Here is a 15902-nt window from a genome sequence, read left to right as displayed (position 1 = left end):
AACAGAAGAACAGCCTCTTTGGATTTGCTCTGTATCACAAATAGAATCACTGTCAAGTACATTCCTTCCATATGAAAGTATGAAGGACTTGCAGGAATAGCCAAAAGCCATTATGCTTTCTCCCTCAAGTCTACAGTTGACTTGAGATCAAAGAGGAAAACAGTGTGCTTGCAACCCCCTGGCATCAGAGGGGTGTGGCAGGTTTCGCTCAATCTGCAGTTTATAAATAGCCCTTTTGCCAGTATTTGCAATAGAGATTCGATGACTGCACAGCCCTTCCGTAAGATGCTGCATCACTGGAATGGGCAGTATGTGATGAAAAGGCTCTGAAATGGTGCAGTTTTGTCCAGGCAAAGCTAGAAACCAAAAGCAGTTTTACAAAAGGAAGGTGTGAGATAGGAGTGGTAATCATTTAACCTAGTTTTTGATCAAACACCACACACTATGCCCAAACTGTAAGTTGAAACACAATCAAATACTTTCCACTTAACACAGTCTTTTCTTGCTGTAAAGACCAACAAATGTGAGCTTTTCCTTTCATTACATGATTATAAAGAAAGCGTTCCTGCAGCTGCAGTGATGGCCCATTTATTCCTTCATGCCTGACCTATCAGCTTATAGACTAAAACAGATGGACAGAAGCAGACTTTTGTACGTCCTACTAGACAGGTCTGTTAAAACAACACAAGCAAGAGACTGCTGGCTCACAGATATCTGCTGGAATACGGTCTGTTTTAAGGGAGTGCGGTTCTATTTTACTGAACAAGAACATGAAGTACGCTAAATTTACTGTTATTATTTTAAAAGTTTGCTATTGCTTATCACTAGAAGCCACCTGCCTTCCAAACTCGCAAAACAAGAAAGCAACAGATACAGGGACACATTAGCTTCTTATTTCTAGTTTTACATTGCGTCTTGGAATTAGAGCAACTCTAGCGTCCAGAAACACTGTCTTGAATGATAAACACCTGTATGCGTATATGTGCATCTGTGTATGCATATGCATAAATAAATGCAAGATGCTTAATACACACATACACACATAAACATGCTTACCAGAACAGTGCAACCAGCTTTGTGTAATTCTCAAATGTAATGGAACTTCTTGTAACAGAAAAGATAATAAATACACCAGGAACTATTTGAGTCCAGGGAAATGTGGAAATTACTTCATCTGAAAAATTTCCCAGAAAATATGATTTCATTGCAAGTATTCAGGCATCTTAAGAATAACCACGGACAGAAAAGTGCCTTTGCCAAAATCCATGCACAAATGGCAACATGCAATTATGCTGCCTGAAGGGGAGACAAGAAGACAGATGATGGCTCCAACCTCTACAATCCTGTTTGCAGGTTCTCCCTTATGGATGCATAGGTGGCAGTTATCAACTCCAGATAGCTACAGATTGCTTTTATGCCTTCTTCTGCCCTTCCCTTCCAGCTGCTCCCCTCAGCCTGCCCTCCTCTCCCTCTCCCTCTCCCTCTCCCTCTCCCTCTCCCTCTCCCTCTCCCTCTCCCTCTCCCTCTCCCTCTCCCTCTCCCTCTCCCTCACCTAGGAACAAGAACATCCTGTAGAAGAGAACTGCCATCAGCGCTGCTGCTCACAACATGAGCAGTAAATGCAAGAATTGATGGGCAGCTTCATAAGCTTCCTTAGTCCCTGGCAGAGGCAAGCTGCCAAGGATATGTTGGCCCTCTCTCTACTGGAGATAAAAAAATATGTATCTAGCTAATAATTTTTAAGTTGCAGAGGGCTTGTTTTTGACTCCTAATGTCACTGCAACGCTATGGGTTTTCCTAAAGCCTGCAGTACCAACAACCAGACTGGAAGTGGCCATCATCTCCACTGTCACAGCTGCTTTTCAAGAGGATAATTCAAACACACGATAGCATGCTTTCCCCTTATGTTTAAGGAAAAGTATTCTTCCCACATGCTATCTCCTCCCAGAGACAGAACACGTATAAATGCATATGCATACACCTATATGGTGCCGTTACTTCAGAAATGACAAGAAAACCATTCCTACTAGTTTAAACTCCTTTCACCTGGACGCATACCTGCTCTGAGCAGAGTTTGCAGCAGCCTGCATCACTGCAGCAGCCGCCTCCTGTGCCTTACGATTCACAGTTGGCATGGGTGGGCCCATCCCGGGGCCTCCCTGCTGAGACATGCCAGGAGAATTGGGGGTCATACTGCTCATGTTTCCAGGAAATGGTCTGCTCTGCATCCCAGCTGATGGCATCCGTCCCAGGGGCATGGTACCACAAGGCTGGCTTGGCCCCTGTCCATGCATCTGACTGTTGGCATTTATACCCATGCCGGGTCCTGGGCCGCTGTAACTTGTGTTGGGCACGCCGCTGTACGTCGGTGGTCTGGAGTAGTTTCCTGAACAGAATGATAAAAAGCACAGAGAACAACATTAAACTTTTGAGCAAATATTACTATCTAGGAAGTTAGCAGCTGCAGAACTTACACATGTGAACTAAAGTGAACCACACTGGCCTCAAAGTCAGAACAACTTTTTCACCAGGAGGACAGACAAGCAGTGGAACAAGCTGCCCAAGGAGGCTGTGCAGACTCCCTCCTTGGAGGTTTTCAAGACCCAGTTGGATAAAGCCACGAGTAACCTCCTCTGATCTTACATCTGACCCCAATTTGAATACAGATCAGCCAAGAACAACTCCTGAGCACCCTGCCAACCTGAACGGTCCTATAAACCTGATTGTGATGTACCCTCAAACATTTTCTGCCTAATATATGTCATAGGATAACAGCAAATACAGAAAAGCACAGCCTCCAGAGGGTTAACAACATAGCACACAGTACAAAACCACCTTATGCAGTAAAGAGGTATGTGGCATGTAAGAAACCCATTACATAAGCTCAAGGGAGAATCTTATTTTTGTAATTTCGTGTTCTCATTCTTCATCTCCCTGCAATTTCAGCTTTCTGCAACCGGCTTCTTCTAACCGTTCTGCCCATTTGTGTCAGAGATGCTTTGGCAGGGACTGGTGAGGATGGCCGCCAGGCTCCGAGGAACATTCCCGCTCCCTCCTGCCCTACCCTGCCTTCCTGGTAATTTCAAAGTTTGGCTATGCCAGCAGAAGGGGTGGTAGCTTACAGCGCACCTCTTCTGGGAAAACTCGTATTCCAAGAGTAATCAGCAACAGTACAAAGATACTAATATAAACAGGTGCCTTACGAAGGATGGCATGAAAAACTGGCTGACCCCAATCTACGTTGTCATTGGAGCAAACTACTACGTTTGCAGCAGCTTAACTCATTTGAGTGCTGATTTTCCGATCATGTTGAGAGCTCAAGAAAAAAGCGAGTGTACAGCATTCGGTGTTACAGAAACAAACCCAAGCAGCATGAGAAAGAGGAAAAAAAAGGTAAAGATATGATAGAAAAGTATTTTAGGAAACAGATCACATTACACTACTTCAGTCATCAGTTTTGACTTGTCTTTATTTCCATCTCATCCAGATTAGTGGAAATACGACCCGTTCCCTCCCTGTGGGATGCCGCAGAGCAGAGTTTCCTGACTACTCTCAGATATTCCCACGCTTGTTCAAAGCAGCCCTTGGACTCTTCCTCTGAACGTGGAGATCAGCCACGTCTCTCCTCAGGCCTCAGCTACCAGGCAGAGGAGTTGGTGGCATACAACTCCTGTTTATATTTAAAATAAATATACTCATCCATCATTTGAATGCACACATAATTAATTCATACGCTCCTGCTGCTGTGCTTTGGCTAATCCTCCCCACCCGGTAACTGACTCACTCTGCTACAAGTTCTCCTCAGCAAGAATGCGTGAGACCTATGCTTCCCAAGGAAATGGAGCAACAATTCTCTTCTGTTTTAGAAACCAAGTTTCTGCCCGGGGGTCTTCATGGAAGGATCCCAACGATGTGGTTCAACAGAGATGAAAGGCTCCAGATTCAGCTTTATGCTGACTTCAGACTGCCCTGTCACTTCTCCTCCTCCTCTAGGCTTGGCCGCTGGCAGCTGACTATTTTCTGTTCAGTGAGCCATCGCCCCTAGCCAGAGTTTTGGTTGCTGAGACCTGCTCAAGCCACACTTCTGATCCAACATATGTGACCACAAACTGAAGGGTTCACTAGTTTCATACGGCTCTGCTTAGCGTTAAAGGTGTAACACACATCTCTGATGTTGCTCTGGCTTTCCACTTGCTTTGTGCAAGAAAAAATGTAATGCAGCAAGATGGTGTATACGTGCGCTCAAAGATTATGCACAGCCAGTTAACACATTTTATGTACATGCTATTAGTAACATGGCTTCCTAAATTGAAGCAAATTCCCTCCCTAGACTAGCAGACCTGATATCCATAATCACTGGGAGCTACTGTCAGTCCAATCTACATAAAGCCAGTTTGTTTTGTCAGTTAGGGTCTACGAAGTACGGTTCAGCAGCATGCTTGGAGGAGCAAACACCAATGCTAAATACTATTGCTGTCTTGATGCTATTTTGAATTGGGACAAAAAATCTCTTCTTTCGTGTTTTGGCTTCTCCAGCGTAAGCACGACACAGAAAAAACAGTGGAATCTTCTCCATAAAAATATGTGGCTCAGTTAAAATAGCTCCTAATCATTCATCTCCAGGGATACACATCCAAGAGCGCAGGGAAGTGGTATCTTTTCAGTAAGGAAAACAAGTTTCAACCTTTTTTCCATGGTTTTTTTTTTTTTTTCCCCTAAGCATTTCCTCAATACCTCAAGTACTAGCTATTCTTATACCTTTCCCAGACCACAAAAAAAGGGCAAAATAAAAGCCAAACAAAATACAAGAGGAATTGCCAGGAATGAGGAGTGCAATCTTATTTCCATGTTTCTCTAATAGATTAGTAATTTGTTGGCAGTAGCTTTGACAGAAAACAGATGGATGCAGCATTAAACACAATGAATGCAGCAGATGCTAGGCCAGCCCACATCAGCTGGACGTGTCAGGCAGCCAAGTCCAAGAGCCCACACTTTTCAAGTGGGTACAAGCCTGGCAACAGCAGCTGTACAATACTACTGAACAACTCCTCCCCTCCATATCCGAGGGATTTGTGATTCCAACTCCCCCTCGGCAGAGTAGAATTGTACCCAGAGAGACGACATCTCAAATGAATGAGAAAAAACAAAGCAATAACTGGAATCAGGAAGGAAGAAAAAAAAGGTGCAATGAAGAAAAAATATTAAAAAGCCTACTAAGAACCTGCCAAAGACAGATGTTCATACTTACTGCTGAAACTCTGGTCCACTTTGTCCAGGTTTGCTGAACAAAGTGCTCTGATACCTTGCCATTTCTAAGCAAGCTGAGAAGAGGGAAATTTGAGAACTACCTGTTAGTTTTGCTCTCTGCTTTAGAGACATAGGTCAGATTCACAGTATTAAAAATAGTACCTTAAAATCATTTTCAAATTGTTTACATGTGCACTTAACCATCAAGTTTTTCTTGTACAGACAATTTAAATGTATTGTTCTGGATTCCTCTGAAACTATTTTACCTAGGGGACTTCAGCAGATGCAGCTGATATTTAAGTCTTAACTCCACAGGCTGTTGCATATGTGGGTCTGGATTCTGAGGTCCAGACTCTAGAGATACTTAGGGCATCTCACCGTTAAGATGCTACCACTTTAATTAAAATCTAGGATTAAAATAAGTGGGAGCTAGGTAGCAAAGTGCTTTTGTGAAATGAGTCCAACATTAAAGGTTACAAAGCACAAATACTCAATTAATATTATTGTACCACGAACAAAATGGGGTTTAACTTACTGTGTAAGTTCTGGGGTTGTGGTTCAAACGTATTCAGTAGTGGTTTCTCTCTTTGTTACACCCAAACAGAACAGTTTTACTGCTGAATTGAGTAGGAAAAGTTAGGGAGACAGGATGCATATCTGACACGTTTTACTGATGCACAGGAAGTTTTTCTCTGCCCCAGTCTTAAAAGAACCAACTGACTACAGCATCCGACTGCTCTCCAGAGTGCATTTAAGGGACATTTTGCTGTGGCAGCAGTTTGATGCTCGGGTCATAGACCAGAGCTTCATTAGCCCCTGAGCTAGATGTCATCCAAATACAAACCAAAGAGCCTGTTTCTTTCAGTAACAACTTCCATTCTCACTCTGCTTTTTTTTATTCTTGGGGGCAGGAAAATGCTGGGATTTAATGCAAAATTTAAACTAATGTTCTGTACTGCATGCTCCTGTGTTGTATCACAGACACACAGAAGTGTGGAGCCAAAGCCATTTTTTATTTTTGTAGGAAATGGTTTCACAGGATTGGAGTAGGTCCCCAGTACAGAATTACTTCCTGGGAAAATATATTCTACTCTTATTATAGATCTAAGTGTCATGTAAACACATGAAAACCAAATAAATCAACCATGTGCATGAAATGGATCATTCTGCTCTCACAAACTGGGGGCTAATTCCTCCAACCCAAACTTACTGGTGTAGTTTTTACTATGGTGAGCAATTCCACTGCAGAGAAAGGACACTAGCCTTGAGCAATGGTTTTCAGGACAGCACATAGTGAAATCTGGCATTCAAATGAAAAGCTTAATGTCACAAAGTACTTTGACACATATATAAAAATACAAGTAGTCTTGTCGAACTCAGTCTGTGCTTAACAATATTCTGGAGGAAGGCCTATGTGAACAAAACATGGAAAGCAAGTAAAATCCTTGGGAATTATTTTAGTTTAATAATCTAAGACCTTGGTTGCAACCCAGGTAATTTTTAATATATTCGTTATGTGGCAATAAAAGGCAAATGGTGTAACATAATTATATATTTATCATTGCTGGCATATAATTGTGCTTTGTTAAGAGATGCAATTACAGATTACTTTCATTAAAAATGAAAAATGCTACAAAAACCTTAAATCCAGGTACACACATGACTTTGAAATACCACCATCTTCATCCCCGGATTTTATTAATGGTCACATTAGCCTGGTGAAAACGTAGTATTCTTCTGCTCTATTTGTTACCTGTAGAGCTGAAAGTCTGCAGGGCCCTAATTTTAGGATGACCAGTGCACAGGATCACTGGTACTCTCCAAGAGCTGGCAGAAGAACACACTTTTCATCCATCACACTATTCACCAGACCTTCTGAAACGGCCTGTTAATGACAATGATGCTCATTTTCTTCCTGCCCCTCAAGTTCACTTTTTAATAGCCATTTCTTCCTGACCGCGACCCATAAAATCATTACATAGGCACTTTCATCTACAGAGGGAGGAAAAGAACTGCTGAACTCAAGCAAAAAAGAAAGTAGTATTCGGCGTGTTACTTAAATGCATTGATTTAGTACAAAAACCCTTCCATTCAATCAGTGTGGATGGCTAATGTTTTACTGCACTTGACACCCACTATTCCCATGGTTCGGAATCTCAGCAGCAGCAGTACAGCTGGAAGTCAGGATAGCACATCATAAATCCACTGGATTTTTACCAGTTAAGCTAGTTGCTCACTGTGCAGATAAAAATAAGCACTTGGACAGCATTTTATGGCCACAAAATGCTTTCCAAATAAAAGGAAAGCACCAGTCAACTGGAGTTAGGTAATTAATCTTCAACATGGCTATAAGGCATTACTAGCCCCTTTTTACAGTTAAGGAAAGAGAAGCAGAGAAATGAATCTACTTGCCTAAGTTGAAAGATGGTATAAAAGGCAGAGCCAAAATTAGAAACTGGGAAATCTTGGCTTGTAGCCCTGTGCTCAGAACACTACAACAAACGCGACCCAGAGATGAAACAGAAAGGAACATTGCGCAGGGTAGCAAGGCTCCCTGCAAACAAACATCAGAACTAGTTCTCAGAAACTCTGGAGACTAAAATAGCCATCCTTGCTAGCATGGGCAAGCCACCGAGCCCTCACAGAATTTCCCATCACTGGCTCCAATCCTTTTTGAGGATTATTAGTAAGAAAGCAATGGTAGGAATTGCTGAAATAGAAAAGCTTCTTTATATACCTCTAAAGAAAACACTGCCCCTTATATATTCAGTGGCTTGACTTCAAGTTCATTAAACCCCTAAACAGATGCATACTTTATAAAGGTTATCCATTAAAGGCAAAACAATAGACAAGTTCAAGGTTGTACGCACTGAATGTCCAGGGGCAGAAATTGTGTATTCTATTTTTGTTTTAGTCCTCCAACAATTCTGTCAAACAAGCAAAATAAAAGGAACTGTCTCTCTCAGTCTGAAGGGTTAGTTAAGATTCACAAACCGTATGCATTAGAGCTCAATATTATATTCCCACAGTAGCCACTGTATTATTATGCTCATTAGAAGACTTTAACCCTCACAGTCACCACGCAATTTCAGATTGGCCTTGGGATTCCATCTAAGAAAAGTCCTATTTTGGGATCGGTGTTGTGACCCTTATTCCATGCTTGGTCAAACGCAGATGACATGCTCAGGCTCCTAAACAATGGCCCTGGCAATACAACAGATTCATCATTTCCCTGCCCAATTTAAGGTCACTATTTTTATACAGAGAAAGGTGCTAATAACAGAAGCAGCTTCTTCCGCAAGGTGCAGCTCCACCTCTGAATGACAGTTTTGTTTGTTTAAGTTTTTGGGGGGGAGGGTGGTGTGTGAGTGTTTTTTGGGGTGGTTATTTTTTTTTGTTTTTAAGAAATCACATACCCACCTACATACATGAGAGAGGGAGAGATATAGTACAAATATACATATAAAAATTATCACATGTAGTACCAGCAAGTGTTTTACCTTGTGGTCCATACTGGCTCATCTGAGGCCCATAAGTACCACTTGAATTACTCTGCTGAAAGCTACTGATTCCAGGATGCACCTGGCCTCCAGGTGAGGGGTGTGGTGACATGGAAGGTCCAGTTTGCTGAGGTCCATACTGTGACATTTGAGGATTCCTCTGTATGCCTGCCATAAAACCTAAAGGGAAAAAAGCACCAAAGCAAAAATTAATATTCAGGTAGCTGTTCTTCAGTTAAGAAATCTCTGACATTCAGAAAAACCCAACCCTCTTTAGTTATTTCAGACTAAAGATGCCCAGAAAACTGCTATTGTTCATATGAACAGAAACAAACGCATCTCCAAGTCAGCAAAGCTGTCTCAACAACCAAAACGTGTATTCAAGGCTCAAAAACTTTTACTTGTAAAAGAAAGACAGGGCAGTCCTGCTTAGTTATAAATGACTGCTGATTTTAAAATTAAAACAGTCTTTAGCAAAAAATTGAAAGGCAATTATCTGCATTACCTAATAGGTAGTAGGGAATTTGCCTGATGACTTATGGTGGGAGTATCATAACTTCCAAAATTATATGTTGCTACCAAAATGCGTAACTTCAGCATACAGAAATCCACTGTAAATACTCCTATTGCCCACAAACTCTCAGAATTTAACATTTCCTTTTACGTGAAGACTAGTCATACCAGCCAGAAAAAAAAAAGTCATTTTGGTGTTTATTTGTGCTCTAGGTCCTTCTTCTGGTCTGTCCCCAGCACACCTGTACTTCATTCTCTCTTTTTTCCCTTTTGCAAATGTATTAATGAATCCCAATTTAATCTGAGGTTCAAAAGCTGCAACAAGAGACCTAGTGAAATGCTATAAAACCTAGAAGCTTTGTATAAAGGAACAGAACTAAGCCTATTAAATGGGAGAAGAGGGTTTTGTGGCGGAGTTTTTTAAGCTGTTGTGAACTGGGAAAAATCCTGCAGTCCTGCCCATGAAATGTCTATGCAGGGATGCTGGTTTTCTAACATTTTACCCTGAAAGGTTTTAGTGCTGCTTTCAATGTTGAAGAGGATGTGCTGAGGAGCCAGCAAGGTCTGATTTCTGGAGGAAATTCGCTTTCTTTTCTGCTTGCATATTAAATTTCCTCTTCCCGTTTCTCTGAGGCAAAACACGAGCGTGTTGAAGGACAGCGTTTGCTCTGCTGCCACGAGGCCGCCGGCGGCTCGCCCGCGCCCCGTGAGGCGGCAGACATGGCGCGCTGCTGCCCAGCGGGCCAACGTGCACAAGCAAAGTCTGCATTTCGGCCCATCCTGCAACTAGCTCAGGCACCCGCGCTTTGAGGCCGCAGAGAGCTGAAGCGTTATTTATGAAAGGTGCCCATTTCCTCTCCCTTCCATTAATTTTAGCGGCGTGCGTGTGGGGAGGTGTGAAGCTGAAAGGCAAGAGACACCTTGCCTGGCAGCGCTAATTACGCCTTTCCTTACTTTAGGGAAGGAATAGAAGAAAGGTAAGAGCAAAACCCCCAGACAGTAAGTGGACAGCTGGAAGCTGCTGAAGGGAAGATCAGAAAAAGAAAGAAAGAGAAAAGGAGAGAGAGGGGCAAAGACCAGTTGTGAAGACAGACAAAAACGGGTGGCAGGAGGAAGGAGAGGCGGCAGAAGGCTGACTCTCCCAAAAGGGCCGGTGTGTCCCCACAGGTTAGCATCAAACGTCACACAGACCGAACGCTCGGTGCCTGATGGATGAAGAGAGGTAATTTTTTCTGAGCCACATACAGGCACGTGATCAAACTCGTCACTGAAAACACTGAGGTGCTACGGCTCCCACAAGCAGGCAGCTCAGGGGTCTCCCTGTGGGGACCGCAGCCCCAACAAGCACGTCCCGAACTCGAAGGAGCATGCTTCTCACCCTAGCACTGCTGTTACTGGCATGGCAGGTGACACTGGGTGAATGACCTTCCCGACTTTCTGCGGGTCGGCCTCCCTGCTTGTAGGCTGGTGACAAAGCGCTGTACGAAAGGGGACAGCATCCATGTTGTAGAAATGAAAGGTGCTGTGTGCTTTACTAGGGACCAGGCTTTGAGTCCAAACACATGTAAAGAGTTTTTGAGCCCTCCAACAAACCTTTGCTATATAGCATACCTATCCATCCACTAAAACCCTGCCAGAGAGACAACAAACTCAATGCCGCAGGTCATAAGGAGAAAAATCAGGCGCTGAGGTGATCTTGCACCCCCTTGTGCCCAGTTCTTTCGTGCTATGAACAGCTCAACCCACAACATGCTAAAACTCTAACAACTCTAAGGTTTGGCAGAATATGCACAGAGTTTTCCTGATCTTTGTGCAAGCCCCAAGGGAAGGGATTTGATCACACCTGAACTGCAAAGTCAGAGCCTGGCACCTGCTCTGGAGGAAGCCGGACCACACGCACTGGCATGTGGCACAGCAGATAACCAAGGACAAAATGGCGGCTTGGAAACTGTACTAGTCGGAAAACTTCTGCAAAGGAAAGCTCATACGACCTTCTCAACTTAGCTTTATTTTGAAACAGACCCCTCGGTTTTTAAAATAGTTCCACTCTGCGCGCAAATCTTACGCCTGTGTCTTCTGCTGACAGTGCTGTAACTAATTTAGAAATCTAATACAATCGTATGTCTGTATGAAATAAATGCTTGCATTCCCGACACACATACACCATATATATCACACTCGTGGGATCCATTTAAATGAAAAATTTTGTACTGGTCACAGTAAGATTTTTATTATATAGATAGTAAAGTTACTCCTGTATCTAGTACAAAAGTGAGGGTTTTCTGTTCACCATGGGCCTTTTAACCTATATGAAAGAACTTTCCAAACACTGTGCTAGTGATAAAGGGTTTTCAGCCCAGTTATTATTGCAGGCAGTACTTCTCCTAACGCTGCAAGGACGGATGACATATTGAAAAGCCATTGTCTGTACGGGTTGTAGTGATTTCCAGTAGTGATGCAGAGGGTCTGCTGGTTGCTGAATCTAATGGAGAACATGGACTAATGTCTAATGGAGAGCATGGAGAACATCAGTTTTAGCCAGCTCTGCTGCTGTCAGAAGGGCTCCTGAAGAGACTAGAGTAACAAGTGAAGCACACGTTTCCACTCAAATGACCTCTCCTTTAGGAAACTTCTAATCCATTTCCGATGCTGTGCAGTGGACTACGTGGCTTTGCGTGCAGTCACAAATAAAACATGCCAAGACCATTCCCTGGCCTGGAGAGCAGTGTGGCACGCTTGTGTCCACCCAGCTAAACCTTCCCACTCAATCCTGGTAGTCTTATACACATGACTCCTGTGCGCAGTCCCTTGTGCTGCCTCATCCATGCCCTGGGCTGTGGGGCTCAGGGAGAGCTCACAGGCTTCGGCCAAAACCATGCTGTGGGGCACACCAGTAATTCAACAGCAGAGATAACTGTGTGATACTACTCAGACTCATGCTCTGGCCTTAGTTTACAGAGATGCTGATTAACACAAGAGCAGAACAGACTCCTTAACAGCTTTTGACGTGAGGCATGAGTTTCATCATCCCAGAGGGTGTGAGATCCCTCTCAAATGAGGTTGGCTTTGCTATCGTCTCTTGAGCATGGACAGGTAAAGAATTAAGGAAAAGCAAGCCTGAAATTCAGAAAGAATATCTGTGCCACATGATCTTCTATCACTGTCTGTATGGTATGTCGAAGCATGTCCTTAGAATCATAGAATCATAGAATCGTTTAGGTTGGAAAAGACCTTTAAGATCATCCAGTCCAACCATTAACCTACACTACCAAGTCCACTCTAAACCAATCAAGACTAGACTAAACCAGATGTCCCGAAGTGCCACATCTACCCGTTTTTTGAACACTTCCAGGGATGGTGACTCCACCACCTCTCTGGGCAGCCTGTTCCAATTCTTGACCACCCTTTCCGTAAAGAAATTTTTCCTAATTTCCAACCTAAACCTCCCCTGGTGCAGCTTAAGCCCATTTCCTCTCGTCCTATCGCTAACTACATGGGAGAAGAGACCAACACCCACCTCACTACAACCTCCTTTCAGGTAGTTGTAGAGAGCGATAGGACATGCTCCAATTTCCTTCCAGAGAGCAGAGGAGCCATTTCAGTTATAGATGCGACATGGAAAAGAAGGTAAGATCAGGTCCTTACTGTGATCTAGAATCCATTACAACAAAGAGGAGTCTATCCTCATCTACCTCCGTGAGAGCCCAGTGAACGTTCAGAGACCAGTGCATGACATTTCAAATATTTGCAGAAAGCTCAGATGTCTTAGAGAGAAAAGGGGTTCCTGGTCAAGATGGTAACATTCTTGCACAGTAAGGAGAAAACAACATCAGTTCTAGAAGCCTTATCAGAAATGAAAGGGAGCAGCTGGCATATATTTAATTTTTCCTTATTTACACAAGTCTTCCCTACTGTTCAACTTCATTTTATAACCAATACAAAGAGAAATAAATTTTCTTTTCAGAAAATTATATCTAAGATAAAGTTTGCTTTTGTAAAGAAGGGAAGTAGGAATACATCAGAGCTGCACTGGAGTAAAGGTGGTGGAGTGATTAAACAGCCAGACTGCATCTGACGTGTCAACCTCTGTGACAAAAAGTCTTTTAAATAAACTGCTAGGAAACAGCTATGAGTTAAGACTTTAAAAATTGCAATGGCAACATGCTCATCAGTGAACAAATCTACTCCCTTCCCTTAATATTAGTGATCAAAGAGGTACAGATGATGCTTTGCTTGCCATCACAACAGGAGATTACTTACCAAAAAAACACTTCAGTGGATTTTGGCAAACTAAGCTATTTCAGGAGTAGCTGAATAGAGTGAGCCTGCCAGAAGTATTCCCTTCCTTTTTAGTTATTTTCATATACTACATTTACATACCTAAAGAATGGTTGTCTTCATTAAAACCCAACTTAAAGTTGTAGAGTCATCTTTGCATTTTTTAGTTCTAAATGAAACAGTAGCATACTATTAACAATTAGCACACCATAACTATAATAAGTTTGCATGTTCAAATAGAACACACAGACAAGGTTTAAAAATGGTCAGGTAGGGTAGCGGCATATTTTTCTTCTTTCTTTTTAGCAAAATAGAGAGAAAAAATAGAAAACAGATAATACTTATGATAGAAGTGTTTCTGTTCCTTTGATAAAGGAAAAGAAAAAAAGGAAGCTTCTGTTGTCCTATACAGTACTAACATCCAGTTGTATACATCATATATCTAATACCATTTATAATGTTTTTGTAAAAACATTTAAAATCTTGTTTTTCCCTTATGGATATGTATACACAAAACAGATAAACAACAGTAAATTACTAAAGCTTCATGAAATTATGCACTAAGGTTGTCTTAATTACATTTGTATACTGACCAATACAAAATCATCTGTTTGTTCAATACTATCTCCTTAGCACTAACAATGAAAAACACCCACCAAATGTGCTGGGTGTTGCTGTAAAATCTGAAATGGATTCTTCTGATATTTTAAAGTCTTGGCTTGAATATGAAAAAAACTTTCCAGAAAAGCAGGAGCTCAAACACAAAGGAAGGGACTGCAAAGTAACAAGTTATTGCTATCAGCTGATGGACAGCAACTGTCTACTGGCACACACTTAACCCACGGTCAATGAGAGGTCTTTTGATTTAGCCAGGAGTAGTGCATTGATTTTCATGAATGAATTAAACCTGGAATAAACGTGGAACACATACTCATTTTAAGCTCAGGAAAACTTTGGAGTTTACAGTGGTAGCAGATCATCAGTAAATTACATATTTGATAAATAAAAAAATGAGGAAAGACAGAACTTGCAATGGTACCTTGTAAAAAAGAACTTAGGTAAGAAAAAAATACATCAGGCTATTGCTCTTTCTAGAGAGGCATGCTTAGTGACAGAACATGGGACCAAAACAACTGAGGAACCTATCTGAGTTAAGGAGTAAGGAAGTTCCCCTTGCTCAAGGGCAGAGGCTAAAGAAGGGGCTAGACAGGCTTATTTATGACTCTGAAAATCATGGAAAGAGAAAAGCAGAAACAGATTGGATGCATTCACTAATCATCAAATAATTAAGAGAAAAATAACATAACATTATCTACTTACAGATCAGCTCAAAAAAATTAAATATATGAAAAGAGATCTTTTCCACTACCTATAAAGGAAAAACGTGTGTGTGGGGGGGGAACCACAGAAATTTCCTATGCTTGGTATGTTAGCAAGGCACTGGCCGGTACCCTTGAGAAAAAAGAGCAAATGTTTGCACACCCATGACACAGTTTTTGGCAGACTTTCCTTCCTCAGACAGCTGTTTGGGTTGCATTCACTATCTCAGGATCCTCACCAGGGAATACAACAGAATTAAGACGGATCTAAAGCAGAGACTCCCAAATGTAGCTCATCCATGGGTAAACAACACTGAGACAGAAGTGGCAGGGTAAAGCTAAACAAATGAAAAACAATATTCTGTGTAGTGGATAAAATAAAATTTGGCAACCTGCTCGGGAAGATCACACTTAGACTGAAACTCTCCCTAGCCCACCCATCTCAGATGGCAAGAACAGCTCAGGAAGTCTCTGCACTGAACCATGTCTGGGTTTTTGCCCAGCTAAACATGTCCACAGTCAGCACCTCAGAGCACTGCGATGAAACGTCCAACAGAACAAGATTCACGCATTAATGAAGTGTTTTAGTAACTGAAAGAGTTCATTAGTCTCACATAAGCCTGAGATACCAGGACCCTAAATATGCAACCAGGTTGTCTGCAACTGGAACAAACATCTTCAAACGGTGTTGTCAAACCTGGAGATGAGCAGCTTCCAGACTGTAGGAGCTAAGAAAATCCTGTTGAGCCATTGCTTACGGATGGCCAGCGCTACCTGGCCACAAACTACTTACTCTCACTGGCAAAGAATGGCATGGTACCTCCTAATGTGCTACTTAAAATATACCTTAAAAAGGACACAGGGAGAGAGATTTAGATACTGGGAAAAAATCTAAGCAGCCAAAAATTTTATACAGGTCTAAACAAATAACAGCAATGAAGAAACTGTGGAAGGTTTGACCCATATACCAGAATACAACCCAAGTAAATAAAATGAAACCATGTGGGTGGCATAAGAAAACTGTCCTCTAGAGCAAGCAGGCACA

The 15902-nt window shown here is 42.2% G+C and overlaps 1 protein-coding gene across 3 annotated transcripts in view; it reads right to left on the bottom strand.

Moving 5' to 3' along the window:
* The window catches only part of ARID1B (AT-rich interaction domain 1B), a 333749-nt gene that overhangs the window by 58957 nt on the left and 258890 nt on the right, over positions 1 to 15902 (bottom strand). For all 3 annotated transcript variants that reach the window (XM_075706646.1, XM_075706644.1, XM_075706645.1), the window contains 2 exons: positions 8748 to 8927; positions 2059 to 2386 (listed from right to left, as the gene is read on the bottom strand). In XM_075706646.1, the coding sequence (XP_075562761.1) occupies positions 2059 to 2386; positions 8748 to 8927 (508 nt within the window). The remainder of the gene's footprint in view (positions 1 to 2058; positions 2387 to 8747; positions 8928 to 15902) is intronic.

The sequence above is a fragment of the Pelecanus crispus genome, chromosome 3 (genome assembly GCF_030463565.1).
Source record: "Pelecanus crispus isolate bPelCri1 chromosome 3, bPelCri1.pri, whole genome shotgun sequence".
Classification (NCBI taxonomy): Eukaryota; Metazoa; Chordata; class Aves; order Pelecaniformes; family Pelecanidae; genus Pelecanus; species Pelecanus crispus.
This window is presented reverse-complemented; position numbering and strand designations above follow the sequence as displayed.